This window comes from Pseudopodoces humilis, chromosome 3 (assembly GCF_049639895.1).
Source record: "Pseudopodoces humilis isolate 2021_Gansu_Grassland_sample_001 chromosome 3, ASM4963989v1, whole genome shotgun sequence".
In the NCBI taxonomy this organism is placed as follows: Eukaryota; Metazoa; Chordata; class Aves; order Passeriformes; family Paridae; genus Pseudopodoces; species Pseudopodoces humilis.
This window is the reverse complement of record NC_142202.1, coordinates 42,443,959-42,464,702: the sequence shown is the minus strand read 5'-3', so window position 1 is coordinate 42,464,702 and position 20,744 is coordinate 42,443,959. Positions and strand designations below refer to the sequence as shown.

General features: G+C 42.0%; 1 protein-coding gene across 1 annotated transcript in view; it reads right to left on the bottom strand.

The window, feature by feature from the left end:
- PGBD5 (piggyBac transposable element derived 5) overlaps positions 1-20,744 on the bottom strand; it is a 68,448-nt gene that overhangs the window by 33,187 nt on the left and 14,517 nt on the right. The window contains exons 2-3 of the mRNA XM_005518553.2: positions 8,826-9,253; positions 792-926 (exon numbers count right to left, since the gene is read on the bottom strand). Of these exons, the coding sequence (XP_005518610.2) occupies positions 792-926; positions 8,826-9,253 (563 nt within the window). The remainder of the gene's footprint in view (positions 1-791; positions 927-8,825; positions 9,254-20,744) is intronic.

Sequence of the window (20,744 nt, the reverse complement as noted above, 5' to 3'; positions counted from 1 at the left end):
ATTCAGCCTTAGCGGTGTGCACATCCTGCCTCTGAACCACCACTCTGGAACGCGTGGGACACAACGTTTTCACAGGAGTTCTTGGAAAAAGAATTACCGGAAAACATCTGCCCTCCCACCTCTAAGTATCAAAATAAATGACCAGATCTTTCAAGGGATCGCAAAATACATCACCAACTGGGGAATCTGAGAATTTTAGAAGATGTTCCCAACGCTTTACAACAATAAAAACAAACCCTTTAACGTGTCCCTCACTCCAGCTGACATCTCACCTTGAAGTCACATCAGATTGTATTTCTTTGATAGAGAGCCAGATGTGTGAAAATATATAAGAGGAGCCCCAACTAATGTGTTTCTCACAGAAAAATTGACATCTTGATACCATATTGATTTAGTCTACTGGATAGTGCTGGCTATCACAGGTGCCGTGTTATAGTTATAGGGAGAAAATCTGACTCATTAAAAATGACATAAATCACAGTACCTAGACATTTAGATAAATTTAGGATGTACAAACAGGCAGACCTTTAAACTGCATTTCAATGTAATTAGCTGAGGGCTGGCAGCCAGATGGGCAGTATTGGAGACAGAAACTCTCAGTTAAATCATACAACAAAGCATCAGGAACTTGTCATCACTGTCTGTCACGTCTCATATCCACAGAAGTCAGAGGGCTCCAGCATTCAGACCATAGCCCCTGGCCAGGTGACCAAGAGTGTTACCTTTGGTCCTGCAATGCATTTAAGGGCCTGCTGGAACTGAATGAAGACATTTGAAGAGGTAAAACCCACCTGGCAGATGAAACCAGTGGATGAGCACTGCCGAACCCAAAGACTGAATTTCCTCTTTTTCCTCTTGCGCAGCTCCCTCTCTGTACAGGTAGCAATGAAAACAGGATCCTCATCTATCAGGGGCTCATGTAGTACCTGCAAGTGGCAAGAAAAGAGGCAGGGAAAGAAATGGGAGAATACATGATTGCTGAAAAAATGTTGCTTTAACTACTTTCAAGGAAATACAACCCTTGCACTGTGCTTGTGTGCATCACCCCAAAGAAAGAAGCAAACCCACTTTTGTTTGATGCTACCATCCAACAAAAAACAATGCTTGGCCAAGCACACCCCATTATGCACACATAATTTGCAAACATTGCAAGGCACAGCTCTCACTTCTTACAATCTGCTACAGTTCAACACCCCTCCAAAATGATGCAGGGGATGGGGCATGGAGAGTGGACTGTTAGCAGCATCTTTCTCCATGCTTCTTCATAAGCTTCATATTGCTTGCCAGAATGTCTTCCACCCAAACATCCCCTACAATTTGTTGTAAAGTACATTCCTTGGTTATAGCAAAGGACAACATATAATAAAGAGAGAGAGAAGTTAAGGGAGAAAAAGATGCTTTCTGCTGCCACTTAAGGAGGTGGTGAAGAAACAGAAAATATTTTTCCTGGAAGCAGCAGCTTTAGGGAAGTCTGTCTTGCCTCAGGAGCTGAAAAATTTGAAAAAAAGGAAACCAGGATAAGCCACCAGAGGCAGGAATAGAAAAAGATAAGGCAGACTGGAGCAAAGTAACAAAGAACTGTGAAAGTGAAGTAGTTTCTGCATTCTGCATCCAGACAATGTAAGTGGTTCCCTGTTTCTTATAACTGTTTTGTTACACTTCTCTCCATTAACTTAGCAGCAAAACTGGAGTGTTATACTCCTAGGTATCACACTGCAGAACTCACCTACAGAAAAGTAGCTCCCCACAGCTCACAGGCAGCTGTGTATAACATATACATACCTGACTGCACAATGTGCAAGTTGTCCAGAAAGCCACTTGTGAAAGTGCAAAGACTTGCAAACTGCTGAAAGGTCTCAGCTGATGAATGCTGACCAAATTCAGACATGTACATCTAAATCAGAGCAAGTCACTGCAGGCTGCCCTCCTCGTACATGAGGGGAAAGCAGTCCCAGCAGGCCATAATTCATACCCTTGTAAAGACGTGCAAAACAGCCAGATGAATTATAATTTAAAGGAATCTGTTCTTTTCCAGTGACCATCCCTCCAGGAGACAGGCTCAGATACAGGTATGCAGAGGCTCCCACCCTCAGACAAAGCCTTTCCACGCCTGCATTTGTGCTACTTTTGTGCACATCCGCACAGTCAGTGGCAGAATTGAGAACAAAGCTGCACTAAACCTAGGAGTGATGCTTGTAGGAGAGACGTGGTGGGTGAGCAGTTAAGCACCAGAGATGAGCAGCTGCTGGCCTCCTGAATACAAGATGTTTGCTGAACATCACTCTGTCAGCCCAAAATAGGCACCCGCGCCCTCCCCACGCAGTGATGGCTGCGCACTGTCATTTATACGCACTCCACTTCTTAGCGACTCATGAAACATTCACAGGACCATCTGAAAGCACTCTTGTGAAATGTTCAAATTATACACCAAAACGCAGATGTGAGCAAGGAGAGCTGCACACAAAGCTATTTGTTCTTCCAGCTGCAGCTGTCCTGTTTCCCCACTGAAGCCAAATCTTCCTCTCTCAAGGTCCACACAGAACACAACCCTTCCTATCTAAAGGCCATCTGGGGCATTTCCTGCTTCCGCCTCAGAGGATCCTGAACAGCATTTTGCAAATATTAAACTTGCCCTCGTTCGCTTTTCCCCTGCTGGGTCTCATGAGCAGGGGGAAGGGGCAAGTCCTTTGGGATAGGGTTGGATACATGGCTAAGAATTTCTCAGCTTCTGGAAAGGCTCCTGCCAGATCCCATTGAGTGGTGTGGTTCTACTACTATAATCTCCCCTGCTGTAGGATGGAGAGCAGCAGAGAGAAAAGGCTGTATGAGCATCACCTTAGGACATCTTTTACTCTCGGTCATGAGCTTCTTTCCCTCTGCACCACAGCATCAACTCTCCTCACAGCAGCTCTGTCTACCTTTCACACTCTTTCTGCCTTCTATGACACTGTAAGGCCTGTCAGTCTTACATCTAGAAAGCAAATCTGAGTATTTAAAACCTATCTCCATCTTTCTTTTCCTCCTGCCCAAGCTCAGCTCCGCCTTCCTCCTTTGCTCCCCTGTACTGAATTTAAGTAATTCCTCTGTCAGTTCCTACTCAACTTTTGTGAAGAGAGAATAAAAATGTGAACAAACTAGGGCAAGACCTGCTGTTGCTGCAGAGACGAAACGTGAACAGGCAAGGAAAATGAAGTGAAAATCCTGGAGCTTCCTCTTCCTTCACAGAGTGGGGGACAAGTGTTGTCACCCCTCCACATGCAACCACTGCTTCAACAGCTGTAAAGAACTTTGCCAGCAAGGCACTGTATAGGCTGTGTCTGCTCCTGGCACTAACATGGTGTTTTTAGGACAAAAGTTAGCCCTGTTGCTACTGGCCCATCCTATTAGATAGTTTCACCCTCCTGTATTCTCAGTCTCCTTGCTTTTCCTGTAATCTCAAATCCATCTATTTGCCAAATCCCTATGCAAAGTTATATTTGATCTGTCTCCATTCACCATCTTGCTGTTGCTGCAACACACTTTTACAGGAATGAACTTACTGCCCCCATGGCTTATTCTTTCCTGCTTCCCATCTTCCTTGATAAAAATCTACTTTCAGGCTTAATTGACTCCTACACTTATTCCTGGCCGCCTCTTCACCATCTTTTCCTCACTCCCCAAGTGCTCCCCTCTACCTGTTCTAACTTCCTTTGATGCAAGATAGCTTGTGGATTTCTTCATAGAAATCATCCCCATTCCCTTCTCTCGAATTCCCAGTTCTGTTCAGATCTTAGAAGCTCCTCATCTAGTTGCTTTGTTCCCCCACTGTTATCACACCCTTTCCCTTTCCCTTTCCCTTTCCCCTTTCCCTTTCCCTTTCCCTTTCCCTTTCCCTTTCCCTTTCCCTTTCCCTTTCCCTTTCCCTTTCCCTTTCCTTCCCTCATAGATCTACCTGCCCAACTTTCATTCTTTTCCCCTCAATATGTACTTGTATTCCAGGTGCTGCAAACAATACTCCAATATGGGACTCCATCAATATCCTTCACTCACAGAACAAAACAGCCACTGTCAGGAGTGCCTTTCTTTCTTCTCCATTTTATATCATTTCCAATGCTCTTTCCACACCAAAATTCCACCCATCCTCTCTCACCAGACCCCAAACAGGCTTCTAGACAAAGCCCCAAATCACTAAGTCTTTTGTACTTGGAACTCCTGGACTCCATATACTTAGATAATGAACCAACATATCTGGGAAACTTCTCCCCCTGAGCTCCATGGCCATCCACAACACAGGCTGTCTCTTCAGCCTGTCTCCTGGAGAAGCTGCCCCAGCTTGCCTCGTCTCTGGCTTTTGGTGGGTACCATCAAGTTGCAGAAGCCCTGGGTAACTGCAGCTGGATGCACAGTCAGTCATTCCTCCTGCAAGAGTAGCTCGTGCTTCTGCCTCTCTGCTCCAAAGCTCCTCCCGTCTAATCTAAATTCACTTGCTGGTGTCTGACATCTCTGCTTGCATATCTAGCTGCCAGTTCTGATTTCATTATGCTGCATTTGAGAGCATCTCCATTCCCTTAAGAACCCCTCAGTATCTCCTTCTTTGGTCATCACAGACGTCCCTCTCCTCCTGCTGCAGATATCATTGGCTGGTGAATCTGAATGTCAGTTTTTACCTCCTACTTGCAAAATCTCCTCATCCAAGCAATGCCTGCATTTTCCATGCTTACTGAGTAAGAGCTCTAAAATGGCACTCATTTTAGAGTAACAACCCACCCACCCAGTCAAGCTTACATCCAAGACCCACAACCACCCTGTAACAGTTTTACTCAACATAAGGCAACCTTCTCCTACAGACTACTGCTGAAAAGCCGTTTTCCTAGTCCATCACACTGACCACATCACTTTTCTTAATTTCTCTCTCATAGTTCTTCTCCAATATAGCAGACATTTCTCTTCTCATTTTCAAAGTCCTGCTTGGCCTATGCACATTTTACAGATACTCTTTGTCATCATTCAAAGGTTAACTCTATCCTCCAATGGAGCCATGATTCCATCCTCCTCTGCCCATTTGTTCAGTCTTCAATCAATCATCTTAAAAAACAAAAAGTCAGTTCTGACAGCACTCCATTACCATTAGGTAATTTAAAATTAGCAATGATGTTTCATCATTTTCTGTTGCCAAATTCCCTAAAATCTGGCTCCATGAAACAATCAACTGGCCAAGAGCTACAGGACATCAGAAATTTACCTTGCTCTTCATCAATCTTATTGCTCATTTGTCTTTCTCTTGCTCGACATCTTATACTTGGCCAGTGTTCTTTGAATATTTATGTATTTGTGTCACACTCACAGAAGCCCTAAGACAGAATGATTCTCATTTGGGACCAGCTCCCTTAACTCTTAAAGAATCATTTTGAGGACAGGAAATCCGAAATACAGAGGTACAGCACAAGCAAGATCTTATCATTTGGAAATATCCAATATCAAATGAACATTTAATCAGGAAGACATAAAACCAGCCTGGTTTTGCCCCTCTGTGTTTTCAAAGAGGCTGTCATCTAAAACTGTGAGCTGGTTTGGAACAGCTATGTTGAAACTGCTTAGGTGTACCCTATGATACCACCAAGAGCGAAACACAAAGAAGCTGCCTAGTAATTGGGCAAAGTTTAGCACCTGCCCTTGGAGCCAGAGGTTGGACTTACACCCCTCTTTTTGCCAGGGGGTTCACTCCCACTGGAGAAGAAGGTGACTGTTCCCAGCTGCTATTTCACTGGGCAGATGCAAAACTGTTTGGTTCCAAAACACCAAAAAGAAGGTACTTCAGGGGGAGGGAAGCAGAGAGTACCTGGAGTTATGCTCCTGACCTCTCCCACACCAGTCAGGGGCAGCCAGAGACAGCAATCCTGTCTAGCCGCATCCTGCTGATGAGCATATAAACACTCAGCAGGCACAGAAGGATATTTGAGCAGTGATGTTATTTCCCCTGAACTCCTCTGGTTTCTGGAATTCAATGTATATCCTTGGCAGCTGAGTACCCTTGAATTTGTTGCTCTATACCTCCTGAGCCCAGGCAGGGCAATCTCCCTGCCTTCAGGCTTGCAGACAGTAGCACAGCTGCAAAGCCAAGCAGCAAAGAAAAAACACTGCTTACAAGAATAGACCCAAATCTCCATCTCTTGTTGCTCAGGTAGAGGCAGTATTTATTTACACAGATGATGCTGAGGAGGGATAAGATGTAGAGAATATTCCTGCCATTTTTTTTTCTAGGTCAGAACACCATTTTTTTAACTTCAGAAGCTACAGCTAGCATTGCTGATACACAATTGAAATTTTCTGGACATTCAATTCCTTCATAAGCTGAAGAGTAATTATTTCCTTTTGTTTGCTCAGTATATTTAGCAAAATAATTATAATTCACTAGATTGTTTTCTTTGCTTTGGTACACTGGCTTAGTTCTTTCTCCCTGTTTCCTTTCATAGCAACTGTGGTGTTATTTTTACAGGCACATTTGGGCAGGGGGAGGGGTCACAGATTAGAAAAAAACCCCTAAGTATTTTCTGACAGAGGTTCCACTTGAAGAATCTTTTCTAGCTCTCCAAAAAGAAAAGATCAAATCTATAGAAGAAATAATTGTGAAGGCAGATGTTGTACAGCCTGCTGGATGCAGACTGTCCCTGCTCTGTCCATAGGGGTGAGTTAAATGTGGAATCTTCCTAATCTGTGTTCTGTGAGTCTACATTGCCAGAGAAAAAAGGTCAGTAACAAGCCCAGCCATAAGCCCAAACAGCCCTGCTACATTCAACAGCAGTGATTTAGCTTGACTCAAGATTCAAGAGCTGGTGATTCAGCTGTTTGAAGCCACTTACAAGAAGGCAGCATAAAGCTTGTGGGCACCCAGGTACCATAAGTCTTGTGTTTAAAATATGGATGTGCCTTAAGCAACAAATCCATTCTGAACGTGGGATTTCAGGTATTGCTGACCACAGAAACCTGGCCCCCCCTTTCAAACTGGCTTTCAGAGGCAGAACTTCCAAAAGCCCATCTAAGTGATTTTCCCCCTCATTTTTCCATTTGTTTCTGTGCAACTGGCTTATTTTTAATTATTTCTGGTATTTCTCAGAGGGCATTCTGGGTTTGTTGTTTACTGCAGTCTACGCTCAAGACAATTTGCAGGGAGAGGTCTTTCCTGCTGTTTTGAGCTGTTTTGTCCTCATCTCTTGAGACAGGTAGTGTGAAGCCTTGACTGATGGTACCCAGGAGGATGCGCACAAGGCTCCTTTCAGGAGGAGGCCTGGAACATCCCCCAGTAGGCTACTGGAGGTACACTAGGGTATTTTTAACAACAGATTCAAAACCTTATTCTTTCTCACAGTGTTATTTTTGAAACTGTATTTTAGTGCTTTGTGTTCCACTCAATATAACTGAAACATGCTGCATAGAAATCACTGACGTAAACACTGACAAAGGAGCAGAGAAGTGGAGGGGGAAGGAAGAAAATTGGGCTGTCTCTGCTTCTTCTTCCCCCCTTTTTTTTTTAAGTAGGATCTCCTTACCAAGCTCAGGATAAGAACACATTTTGCTTGCAAGGATTTAGATGTTTTACCACTGCAAACAGGGTACTGTGATTTTGTCAATTCAGTTCTCAAGCCTTGCTCAGGAGAAGGGATATACATGCAAATAAAATCTTATTCTTTAATGGATTTGCACTCACAGTGTGTGCCACAGCACACCATTATAGGCATTTGCATTAGACACAGTAATCACATTTCTGAAGCCTTTATCTTCTGCCCATTGAATTCAGCAGGCATAAGGATAAGATTTCACATCTTTATGGGAGCACAGTCCCAACAATTCCGTGTTTTTCACTGCCTGTTTTGTCTTAATGGAAACATACCTTGCATAGCTTAGTGAGAACACTCCTCCCTCCTCTACCTTAACAGCTTTTTAGGCAGCTGTGTTCTCATGAGTTATATAGGTATGATTTTTATTGTCTATAAAATAAAAAAATCAACTATAATCACTCGCTATTTATTTTAGGCACACTTTAGTGGATGTGATGCATCTACGCCTTCATTAATTTTGTGCTGTGGGCAGAAATGGGATGCTTCAGAAGGGAAACAGGAAGAAAAATAGGACTATGGACACAACTCTCTTTCCAAACGCCTAAGTGAAATATTTATATCCTGGAAATACAGAATTGATTGAAAACTTATATCAAGCAGTAACATATTTCATGCTTAGTCCTTTTTTTTTTTTCCGCATTTCTGAATATGACCAGTAGCAACAGCTTCAAAAGCAGATCATTTGTATTGAACAAAGTTTTAATAGAGTATGATGAATATTAAAAGATTTTCACCTGCCCCCCTTTCCAGTCATGAGGAAGCAGCTGTGTTACTGGACCATACTGCAAGCACCTACTGCTAAGGTCAGGGACAGTCACTCTAGCAAACTCAACTCCTCCATCCAACTCAACCTGCTTCCCTCCAGCCCAGCTGCACCAGCTCTGTCCTTTTTACCCTTGCACAACCTGCAACCTCCCATCTTCAGGACAGCAAAACCCACTGGTGCCAGCCTCACTGAGAAGTGTCCAGGCTTGTTTAGGTCAGTAAAGCAAGCAGCTCCAGCTTGGAGAGCACCATTCCCACTGCAACTTGCTTTGTGCCTGCACAGACACTGATGAGCACTCGCACAGGACAGTGCTGCCTTCTCTCATTTCACGGAGGCACCGCAGCACAGGCTTCACTGGGAAGCCCCAGCTCTTTCCCCAGACAGCTGCACTGTGCACTTTGTGTCACAGTGAGACAACCAGAGTGCAGAGTTCAGATGTTCCCTGCCAACAGCTTAACTCTTACCTGGGCTTGCGAAGGTCTGAAAGCAGAGTCAAAGCCATTCTGCAGAGAGTCCAGAAAAGGCTGGATTTTGTAGAGGCTATGTGTTGTCTGGCTCGAGCGGAAGGCCACAATGTGGAAGTACTTCAGAATCTTCTCAAACCTCGATTGTGTCATGATAAGTGCAATGCTCTTGTTGCTGTAGAAGCCGCTGCTCCAGATGCTGAGAACAGACTCACAGTGGTGGATGCTGGTTGATATCATGTAGCCTAAGAAGGCCTTCATTTCTGTCAAGGTGACGTCAATCCAGGCATCGTCACTACCAAACCTCTCCTGGTATTTCTTGGCATACATGTTGGTTTGGACCACCATATTCTTTAGTACATTGTCAGGGACAAAGAGCTGAAAAAAGTCCATGGCACTGGCAGTCAGGGGCATTTTCCGTGTTGGACCTAGGACAAAAGAAAGAAGGAAAGACAGGCACACTCCTGATCACCACAAGGCACAACACCAGAAATTAAAAGCATGACTAATTTTTCTAATGCAAATGATGGCATGTTCCCATTGTCTGACAGACTTCATCAAGAAACTTCCCCTCCCCCCAACATATTCTTCATCCTGTATGATACTAAACACTCTGAAAAGTTTCTCCCTCTGCTCTGCACACTCATTACTTTGCAGCATGCAGGCCTGTGAGACAAGCAGACATTTTATTTCTCCACTTACACATCATCTGCAACTTTTATCCTCAGCAGCTGTTTTGGACTTTTTCTGGATAGTCTTTTATTTGTCTATACGTGTGTCAAAGTAGTGCCTTCCTCCAAACAGCCCAGAAGGACAGTGTGAGTCCTCCAGAGACAGCACTGCCCTCATCCCAGATAACATGATTCCTAGGCTCTAGAACCTGATCCCACCTTTTCTCTTGTACCTCAAATTCCTGCCTAGTTCATTGTCATAATTCTGTGACTTTCACATCTGCCCCTGCTCCACACAGTCACATACAGGTCATGTCTATGTGTTTTTTGAGTTTTGTGTCTCTGCCACCACATTGGAGTTTATCTTGCACATCCCCAAGAAAGCACACTACCAGAACAAGTCACAGCTACCATGTGGCTAGTGTCACTGTCCCACGTCACACTGAGTATTTTTAGCACTATAATGCATGCAGTGGTCCTCTTCCTCCCATAATGTAATAAGCCTTGCAGTCCCATGCTGTCATTACTCTAGCATTTCACTGATCTTCCACCTTCTCTGCCAGCTTCAACTACTCCATAAGAGGAGGGCAAAAAAACAAAAAGGAAGCTCTAAGGGCTGGCAGCACTGTATCAGTGTTACAAGGTCAGCCAGTCAGACACCAGATAACGCTAAACCGAATTAAGAACATCAAATCCACAATACCAGGGATGCAGACACCAGTATTTACAGCCCACTCTCCTCTAATCCCTCCCACAAACTAACCAAGCTCCATTCTAAAAGTAGTAGTTTTCATGCTTGAACCTTGTGGTAGTGTTTTAGTTACCAGGTAAGGGCAGGGAACATTCTCCATTCTACAGTGAAAACCAATACCCTGAGAGAAGCAGCCTCTTCAAACCCAGCAGAGACAGGGGAGCACTTAAAAGCAGCTCCACACCCCTGTGAAAAAGACAATGTCATAGGTGCAATCCCATGCCAAGAGCTGGATCCAAGAAATACCGCACCTTAGTGCAGCAGCCTTCAGCCCTGGGACTGTCTGAAACACTCATCTTAATCAAAAGGAGAGGCATACAGCTTCTCATTTGGAGTTCTGCCCAACAAGAGCGAGTCTATCTTGCACTACAGGGCTGTTTGGATCTCAGCATCAGCTCTCCCAGCTGCAGCAGAGCTTGAGACTAACCATTCCACAGTCTGGCTCTGCAAAGATCCACTAGCACGTTGGTCAGATCACATTCTCCAGCACCCCCATATCTTGCTTCACATTCCTCGTTGCAGCAACAACTACAGCTTGCAGAAATTTTCCATGAAACAGAGCTACAAAGTACACAGTACACAAATACTATGACTGCACTTACTCTTAAGTCTTAATGTTTGGGTGACTCTGGTGAACTCAAGCTACTAGTAGAGTAGCATCAAGACTTTGAACCAGTAAACCTTCAGATTGCAAAGAATGCCAAAAAAGCAAACAAAACTGGATTTTTTTTTTTTTTTGTAAGGGCAGTGGGAAGAAACCCATCTATTTAAAGATTATTTTCCAATTTTAATTTTTGAGATTGAGAAATTTTCAGCTGAAAACACATTCCTCTAATTTTAAGACCAGAAGAAAAAGCCACACACAAACCATGTTTTGGTAAGGACAGAAGAAAAAAATTCAGTTTAAATGATAACAGGTTTTCATTATCAAGTGAAAACTATGGGGCTAGAATAGATATATTTCCTTCACCTTAACTGCTAGTACAATAATAATAAAATTAACAAATGTTTTCTTCTTTTGATCAGGAGGTTTATGTTCTGCTAGCACTGGCTTGACTGTGATAGCTCACAAAAGATGCTCTATGTGTGATTCTGTATCTTCATTCTCCCCCATAACTTAACCAAGTTTTTATATTCTACAGTAGGTATGGCTTTCTGATAACAACACATGGAACAGAGTGTGTTCCTAGTTATATATGAAATCTTGAGTACCTACTGAACTCAACTCCAGCAGTCAGGCAACCTCCCAGGTAGCACACAGAGATAGTTTTTAAATACCTGGCTTCAGAAACAGAAGCTGGGAGTAGGGGTAATGTTTTAGTTCTTGTCTACAGCAAACAAGAATTCATAAAACATTGAGTTTTATGAAAAACTTCTGGTGAAGTGAAATATGTTCATCTTGAGACTTGTGGATATGGACAATAGATATGGCAGTATCTAATATAATAGATAAAAATGGATATGGGACATGCTGGACTCCATCTTTAGGGAGGTAAGAGCAGTCAGAAGCACAAAAAATGTAATTTTGGTGTAATTAAAATTTCAGCAGGGCAATTTTGCCAATTTGCACGAGTTTACCTTGATAAGTGATAATGAAACCTGTATATGGGATATGATAATCCTTTCTTAGCCAGCAGTTCTGCTCCAGCCACAGAGAACCTACTATCTCCTCTCCTTCCTGAAATAAATATACAAGCTTTGTATCTCATTGGTCATGCAGAACCCACACAGCTCTAAAAAAGCAAGATGAATCACTTTCTGACTCAAACATCAACTGTTGATTAAATAAAATTATGAAAGCCCCTGTATAATCTCATTGTCTTAAAAAACAGTCTTTATTGGCAAAGTGAGCACAACTGATTCATAATTTACTGATATGCAATATAACAAGAGTGACATTGAATTTCAGTAGGAAAAGAACTGAATTTTTAACATGAATTGAGTTTTGCATAGTTAATGACCAGCCTAAAATATTAAAATATGACTTTCTAAATACACAAATATATCCCATAGAGAGAGCTAACTGTCTGCATAAGGAACTTAAATAGCTAATTTGTACATTTTGAGGATTTTTACATTGATTTAAATGGCACTTACCCAGAAGTACTGATGTGAAGAGTTCAGTGTTTCATACATGCAGTTTACCTTTCAAAGCTTTCCTCAGTCAAATGAAAGTGTGGCTTTTCCTAGTTGTCCATTCTCAGAATGACTATACAATTATCACTGTATGTAAAATTCAGATTTTTCTCTCTCCTCTGCTACAGAGTGTTTGCATGGAGAATATATTTACTTTCACAGGGTTTCTTTAAAAGCCAGTCAGGGGTTCTGATACAAATTACAAAGTGCAAAAGCACTCTTGGAGTGTCTGAACATGCAGCCAGACGCAGTATTCCGTGCACAGTCAGGACAGGGACAGAGCTCTACGGAGAAACCTCTGACTGGGCAGCACATGTGCCAGCACCAGGACTTTGGGCTTGCTCTAAGTGACTCTGTAGGATGTGGAAAATAACAAACAACTTCTGTTATGATACAACCTACCCACACAAGCTCTTCTTCCTTCCCACCCTGTCTGCCAGCAAAAACTTGCCTGTGCCATCAGCAGCAACCACATTGCAAGTCATTACTTCTATTTTGACTAGTTGGTTCCATTTCCTCTTTTGTACTCAGAAGGAATGACTCCCACAAAGAAACATCTCCATTTGTAAGATAGTATCAAAATAAATGAAGAAACCTAAACATGAGAAGCCATTTGCGTGTCCATACTGGCGACAGGACTATGAAGCAAACGCTGGCACCTTGCCCTTGGAGTGCGTGCATTGCAGAGCCCATCTTGGCTCATGGCAAACTGCAGCTGCCCTGCTGGCTCTGATGTCTAGCAAGAGAGCAGGCTGCACATTCAGCTTCTCAGCAAACACATCCACTGAAGAACACCCAGAAAGATTTAAGAAAAAGTTCAGGTGGAACTTCAGGCAGCCCCTGCATGTCATTCTACAATCTCTGGTCTTCTCTTGGTCCCCACTGGTCACATTCTTTCCCCTGCTTTATTCCCTTTCTAGTCTTCCTTGCTGAGCAACACATTAGGAAAAAATAAGAACCCCAAGTGAATTAAATGCTTTTTCCTTATTTAACTGGTTTGCAGAATTAGGAAGTTTTGAGCATTTTTAAGAGGTTCATGCATCTTTTCCCATTTTTTTTGTTCTGATTACCAACCTGTAATTTAGTAACCCAGAGTTCACCAACTCAGAATAAGGGATGGACAGAAGATGGAAAGTTTCAAAACATACTGTAACCTATCAGTGCTTACAACATAGCAAACAAATGTTAAGAACATCAAAAGTATCATTATTTTGGGCAGGATAAATCAGATATATAAGGAGAAAACACAGTGAAAGAAAGTTCTTTTGCTCTGCTGTGCTAAAGACTCTGCTCTCATTCAAACTGCAATCAAGGCCCACAATAAAATACCCCATTATGCTGACAGGGCCAGGTGTTACCCTATGTATAATAACCCAAATTGCACCGTTTGTCTTGTGCAGAGCTAATCACAGCTGACTTTAAAATTAATGCAACTTCATTAACAGCTTGGCAGACCCCAATACTCCCAAATCAATAACAGGAGTGGTAGAAGTATCAGTCCAAGAATTTTGAAGTAATTTTATTGTCTTCTTTGAGGAAAAATCTAACAATTTATAGCTACCCATAAGAATAGCACAGTAAGTATATTATATACAGACACATACGTAAGAAAAATCAATCCAGAAACTATTTTTTTTTGGCCATTGGGAAGAACTTTCTCCTCCAGCATATGGTACAGCCTTCAAAAACCAAGGTTTAAAAAGCCAATTAATTCCTTTTTCCTAAGTCCAAGCAATTATAGACTGTTTTATATTCCTGAAAAGTTACATTTGCAAAGGTGCACAACATGATTTTTGGGTCTTATTTAGAGAACATAAAAAAATGCTGACAGAAGCCTTTCATCAGAAAATATTCATCCATCAAAAAAATCATGATGTCTTTATGGAAGGTGTCAATTAATGAAATACGACAGACAGTTAAAACAATTTCTCATCTTTTTCAATGTGTAGAGCATTATAAAGAGCTAAAAAAAAAAAAGGCAAGAAAACAAAAAATGATGTTTTAATATTTCCCAAGTGAATATTTTTCAGAATTTCTGTTTACACTGAGTTTCCTCACGTAAACTTTCGAAGTACTGGAGCTTATCTGTCTTGCCAGAATATCAGTTTTCATATCAGCTCTATTCTTAATGGCCTGGAAATGTACATCAGACCATCCTCGAGCCAGGGCCAGTTTGATGGCCTTATGACAAGCCTGTCAAGACAGCTTGAAGTAAATTCATGTAACATTTCTTTTCCGGGTTTTATTCCAGTTTATTTCAGAGACCACTCTCCTGTAGGAACTGGGCAGCAAGTATTCAGGTCTTTAGGATAGTATGCTGCATGTTTTTGTTCATCTTCATTAGAAAAAGCTACCAAAGCTTCAGTGACAGGTCTACTTTGCTAAGTCAAAGGCATCATCCTACTTTACACCCGCTGTGCTTCTGACACAGTATTTTGGGCAAGTAGATGCCTGCATCTGTTATTTTGGTAGAAAAATCTTAGCTTCCTTTAGGGACTGCCTTGCACAACAATTCAATATAAATGATGAAAACATGATCCATACGGTGGCACTGCTTGGAGTTGAGAGCAAATTTAGGAGGATGCAATCAAAAAAAGTCAGCGACTCCCAAGAAGACATTCTTGGCTGAGAAAGAAGAAACTGGATACAGTCCTTTCAAAGATGGTCCTTTTTGTAAACTATAAGGGCTTGCTCTCAGCAGCCCATGCTTCTGAGTAAGTTTTGCAAGGTCACCTTTACAGAAACTTACTTTGCACCCTTGCGTGGGAGCTCAGTAGCCGCACTTCTGCTCTACATTTAGTTTCAGTAAGCCTATTCCAAGCTATTTAGCAAAGTGTGATTTGACTGCACTCTTCCAACCTTTATTTATAAGCCTTTGACAATGCCTCCACGTCTGCACATAATAACCGTAGTCAAAAAATTGTTCCAAACAGCTTCTCTGAAAGGCCACTTTCTCTTCCCTCCCTGGCATTAAAAAGGATTGTTTTCTTCACAGCGTCAGCAATAAAGCGATCCACAGACTGCAGTCTGACTTTTATCCATAGAGAGCATTAAGAGCTGCGTCTAGAAGCAATCCAAGGACAAATGAAAGTGGACTCAAAACCAGCACAGAGCTGCTTCATACTGACTCAGGTCCTAAGAGTCCCTGGTCTCCACAGCAAGCAACACTGAGTTACAAATAAATTAAATAGAGAACTTATTTAGTAAATCAAACAGTAAAATTTAAATTAAACGGTAAAATTAATGAAGGATTTAGCAAACTAATGAACTTCCTGCAATTCAGCTTGTTTCCGTGCTGTGTACTGGATCTAGACCGTCATTCAGATTTTTTAAGCATTACAGCAAAACCCTTGAGCATTAAGTGTAGCAGGTCAATGTGGCATAGGTCAGGGATGAGTAATGCACTGTTCCACCAAACACAACTCCTCCCCTGCTGTGATTGTGACCTTCCAATGCCTGGGGTGATAACCAAGGCACCCTGTCCATTCCTCCTCCATACTGCCATGTGCTGGCAGCTCAGCTTGGAAAAGGTGAAGAATTTCAATGAGGCATCAAGACTGGGATACCAAGGGTAAAAAATTTTGGCTGTCACTCAGTGAACTACCTTGTGTGATAGGACACTGTAGAAGAAATCTGGGGGCATTTTAAAGAGACCAAGCAGGCAGGTCTTACACCTTTGCCATTGACCAAATGTATGTTGTACCACCAACAGCACTGGTCTGAGAAAGAGAACATGCCAGACGTGTTGTGGCAGTCTTCCATGGAAGTGTGCCTTATAGATTTAAGCCATGGCAAAAACCTGTTTAATTAAGAAAGTACTTATTTGTGTTTATCATTGTGTTTTAAAGCTACAAAGCTTTCAAGCTGTGACAAGTACAAAGAAGAAAAAGCTCACTGCAGCTGATGTTGACACCTTTAATTATATACTTAATTTCTGTGGTGAGATCTTGCAACCTACAATCACCGTTTTCCCAACATCCAACAGAACGTCCCAAAACACTGGTACATAGTCTTATGGTTAAAATAATTTCCAACAGCCAAAGACCTTAAAGCAGCAGAGTCAATGCTGAAGTAGCACCATATTGTGTCCATTTACATAATTCTTCCCACATTATTTGGCTGTGGGACTGCATACGCTCCTCCTCACAGGCAAATTCCTGCTGCAGCACCTTCCATGGCAATAGTGCACTGCGCTCCTTTGCCACTGTAGTTTTCTATTAACATTTTACTGCACTGCTCCTGGCAGCCCAGCTGACACTGGCTACATCTAGCAGATTAGAGATGACCATCGATTTGCTGACTTCATGCACCACCTGTAATACAGCTTTTAGTAGGTCACGTAGCAGCTACACATCTGTCTGTGGGCACAGCTGTGCACATTTATGAAATAACTGTACAAAGCAGCATGGATAGTTTTATGTCAGCACAACTCCCATTACCAGCAGGGTGACCTTCATAACTAAATCCTAGAAGGCTGCTTCGGGGTGGTTCCATGGGGGGACTCCCCTCTTGCACTGGCAGCTCTTGCAGGTGCAATCCCACCATCCCATCTTTCTGTCCCAGGCTCCTGGTCTGTTCTAGTACACACTGTTCAAAAATACCATTACCCCCATGCAACTTCCTCCTTTCCAGAAATTAAAAATAAAAAATAAAAAATCCACCTATATAAGCATCAGCAATATTTGATGGGAGGACCCTGCCTTGAAAGGCAGGACTTTTGTGTTTGAAGAAGGTAAAATAGTCTGATATGCTTTCCAAGCAAATCATCAGAACATTTAGTTTATCATTTGTAAATAAAAGTCAATATAAGTGGTGCAACTAATGAGATGCTGAAAGCCTTCACATCAGCTCCTGCCATTTACGTACAACACACACATATGCCATTGAAAAATGAACCTCCAGTTTTTGAGTAAGTCTCACAAAAAAACTGTTTTGTTTAAAAATTAGTTATTTAAGAAAAAAGGAAAAAACAAATATAGCAACCAGAAATCCAGACAGTTCAGTAAAGCATTGGAGACAACCTTATAATGCAGGAACATTAATTTCAGTACAGAACCTCCTAGTGATTCATCTCCATCCCACACAAGCTAAGGCAGCTACACTACTGGGCTCTGCAATTACTTCCCAGCAGCAACAGACTCCTCCTGAAGAAGACAGGGAGTAGTTGTTAGGGTAAGCACACGGTCCCCAAAGTATTTAATGTTACAAACAGATATAAGCACCAACTGCAGCACCCACTTGGGAGAGGGTGAACAGCAGGGTGATGCTGCAGCTCTGCTAGAAGAGCTCAAAACCTGGAATCTGCCAAGAAGACTGGTGACAAGAGCTGCATGGGGATAATATTCAGGCTTTTTCAAACCTGTTTCTTTTAGGTTGTTGGATTTTACTGCTCTCTGTAGGGAAGTGTGCACTTGGATTTCTAGGTGAGTTTCATCAACTGCCCAAGTAAGAAAAGTCTTCTCTGCTGTCATCACCCCAGACTAAGAGGCAAAGGAGCTCTCATCACTCCATATTGCATTTACATTTACACACCTGCTTTTAAACTCATAATTCCCTTGCTTTATATTCTCCATGTTCCTCCCCAACATCCTCAAAAATCTTGGGACCAGCCACATGTTCTCTCTGGTGCATTAGGATTAGAGGTAGATGGAAGTCTTAATATTTTCTTAGGACACCCAAGATGCAGGGTGGAGATCATGTATTTGCAATCCTTGCTAGGGTCAGGACTCCTTTACACATGCACAATATCCCTTTGTGTGCTTTTTGTTTTCTTTTTGCTCTTACTCCTGCCCCTGTTGTTACACTGCCTTTTTCCATCCTTTTTCTGTCTGCCCTAAGAAGCGACCAGTGCTTCAAGATGTCAGAACACCTCAACTCAAAACAGGCAAGCACTTGGGAATCTCAGTAAATGACTTCTATATACCATGTACATCAACATCCCTAATCCTCTTACCACGTGCAGGATACATGACACACTCCACAGCACTCCAAGTACTTAGGCTTCCTGATAACTCTTATAAATCCACAACTTGCCAGTTTTAAGAAGTCAGTGCACTTCTTCAACAATTAAGAGTGAAAAAGAAAGGCAGTCACTGGTGGAAAAAAGATGGGATTTATTACTTGTAGTGCTTATGCTAACTTCAGGGTGACACAAATATGTTTATGAGCCATTGTACCCCCTGGGGAAGGTTTTCATAGAGTTGCATCTTGCAGAGAGCAAGCCAGAAATATAACTCAGAGCTAAACAGTACATAGAGTCAGAGTGGGATCCTCAGATGGACAGCACTGCTCTCTCTGAGCAGCAGCAGTCCCTCAGCAACACAGCACCACTCCCACAACCTCTGCCCAGCTGCTGTGTGCAGCCTGTGGAGCCAGCAGCTCCCACCACGGCCCATGCCATGCTGCACGGCTGGCAGGCACAAAGAGAGCAGGAACCAGGCCAAGGAACTAGGTCTGCAAGTAAAAGCATTGTGTACTTTTACCCCACAGCCTTTCAGGTGAGATGCCTTGTCACTCTGGAGCCAAAGACTACCTCTTCAAGGACAGGCTTAATGTTGTATTCTGAAATTAGGCAGGGAAAAGACTGGAGGTCACCACACAGGCATTGCTTACTAGTAGCCATCCAGAACACAAGATCACAGCTACAGTTCAAGGTCAGCTTGTCCAGGCTTCCTGGGAACTGCCAACACATGAACCAATAAAAACTGAAAGATATCATAAGAATTAATCACTGTAAGAATATAGTTTAGATTTTAAAAGGAGAAAGTAGCTTGTATTTCTCATCTTGGACCTAGCAGCAAGATTTCACACAGCAGAGATTATCAAAGAACTTCATTGTGTGTTCACATTTTAAAAAAAGGGAGCTTCCCACTTCCTAAGCTTTCTGGAGCTAACTGCTAAAGCTGGTTTTATATTATAGACAGATTTGCTTCTTTACATGGCCCTTACAGTTCCTCAGCCATTTGTCACTACATTCACAAAGCTCTCTTTTAAACAACACTTCTTTCCATTCATTCTTTATTTTTATTTCATAAAATAAAATTAAGTAAGAGACCTACTGTGAAATTCCATCAGCTTCTTCCATCACCTTTGATACAGCTCCTTTCCTGCTCACTGTGAATGGCCCTGAATAGGTAGCATTTTACTTTCCACATCAAGAATTTATTACATGCCTCCCTTAAGGTCCAGATTCTATAACCGTCATTGATGTTTTAGGGGGGGTTTATAAAAGCCTTCACATTATTATTAGCAAAACTGGGCCTGGAGTTTTTATAGCCTTGTGTGAGAAAACCCCAAGCCTACTTGGCAAGATAGAATGTTATTTATTTGGGAAGGCAATAGAAGACAGAGAAAGCAGGTGAACATATGGCTTTTCATCACAGCTACATCTGGGTCTGGTAGCATCCCTGGCAGGGGCATTCAAACCACTTCACAGAAATTCTCTTTCGGGGCCTGGACTGAAGCAGTTTGGCAGAGCTGGATACAAATGACCACAGTCCTCCTTGCCAAGATCCAGGCACCATCTGCTTGGTCATACATGAACTTTTATCAAGATCTTTTCATAGGTCTTAGCACAGTGCTTTCAAGCATGGGGTGCTCCACAAGACAATCTAATAGGGTGCTGGAAGAAAACATTTTTGTCTATTGTTAACAAATAGAAAGTAAAAAAAATAAATAGTGTTAATTTCATATTTATCTCATCCTGGTTTAAATTCTGGCTTTGTATGCTTTTATATTAGTATATTAGTATATTAGTAGTGCAGGTATACAATCTATAGATTAAATATACATAGATTGGGGGTTCCTGTTGAAAAAACTTCTGCTGACAGGGGTGAATGAAAAATTATGAGAACACTGCCCTAGAATGCTTCAGTAACTGCATTCAGGACTAAAGCAGCCTAGCAGATACAGTTCACCCACTTTTAGCAGAAAGCTGAATGTGTGCTCAAATCCTATAAGCTTCAGCTGATCTGTAGGTTTTATACCAATATCAAAAGGAGTCATTTCCCTTTGTCCTCCAAGAAAACTGTCTTCTTGTAAGAACAGGGGAGTGGTGGTATCAGTCAGAGGTCCTTCTGTATTGGCATAACACTTTTCATGTCACTAAAGGAATACATAACATTCAAGTCATACGTCACATATCACTTAGGTAGTAACACCTATGCATATGCTTATATGCATCTCTAGATTCAAAGAATAATGCATTATATTTACATCCCTTGACACTCCCCTTTGAATTTTAATTTGTGTCACTCACAAATCAAAAGGATGTATAAGAGATAATGTTTTTCTCTAACAGAAATAGGTTTCCAGAGCAGACACTCATTTTGCAGTCAGCCCTGAAATTTATTCATCCTAAAA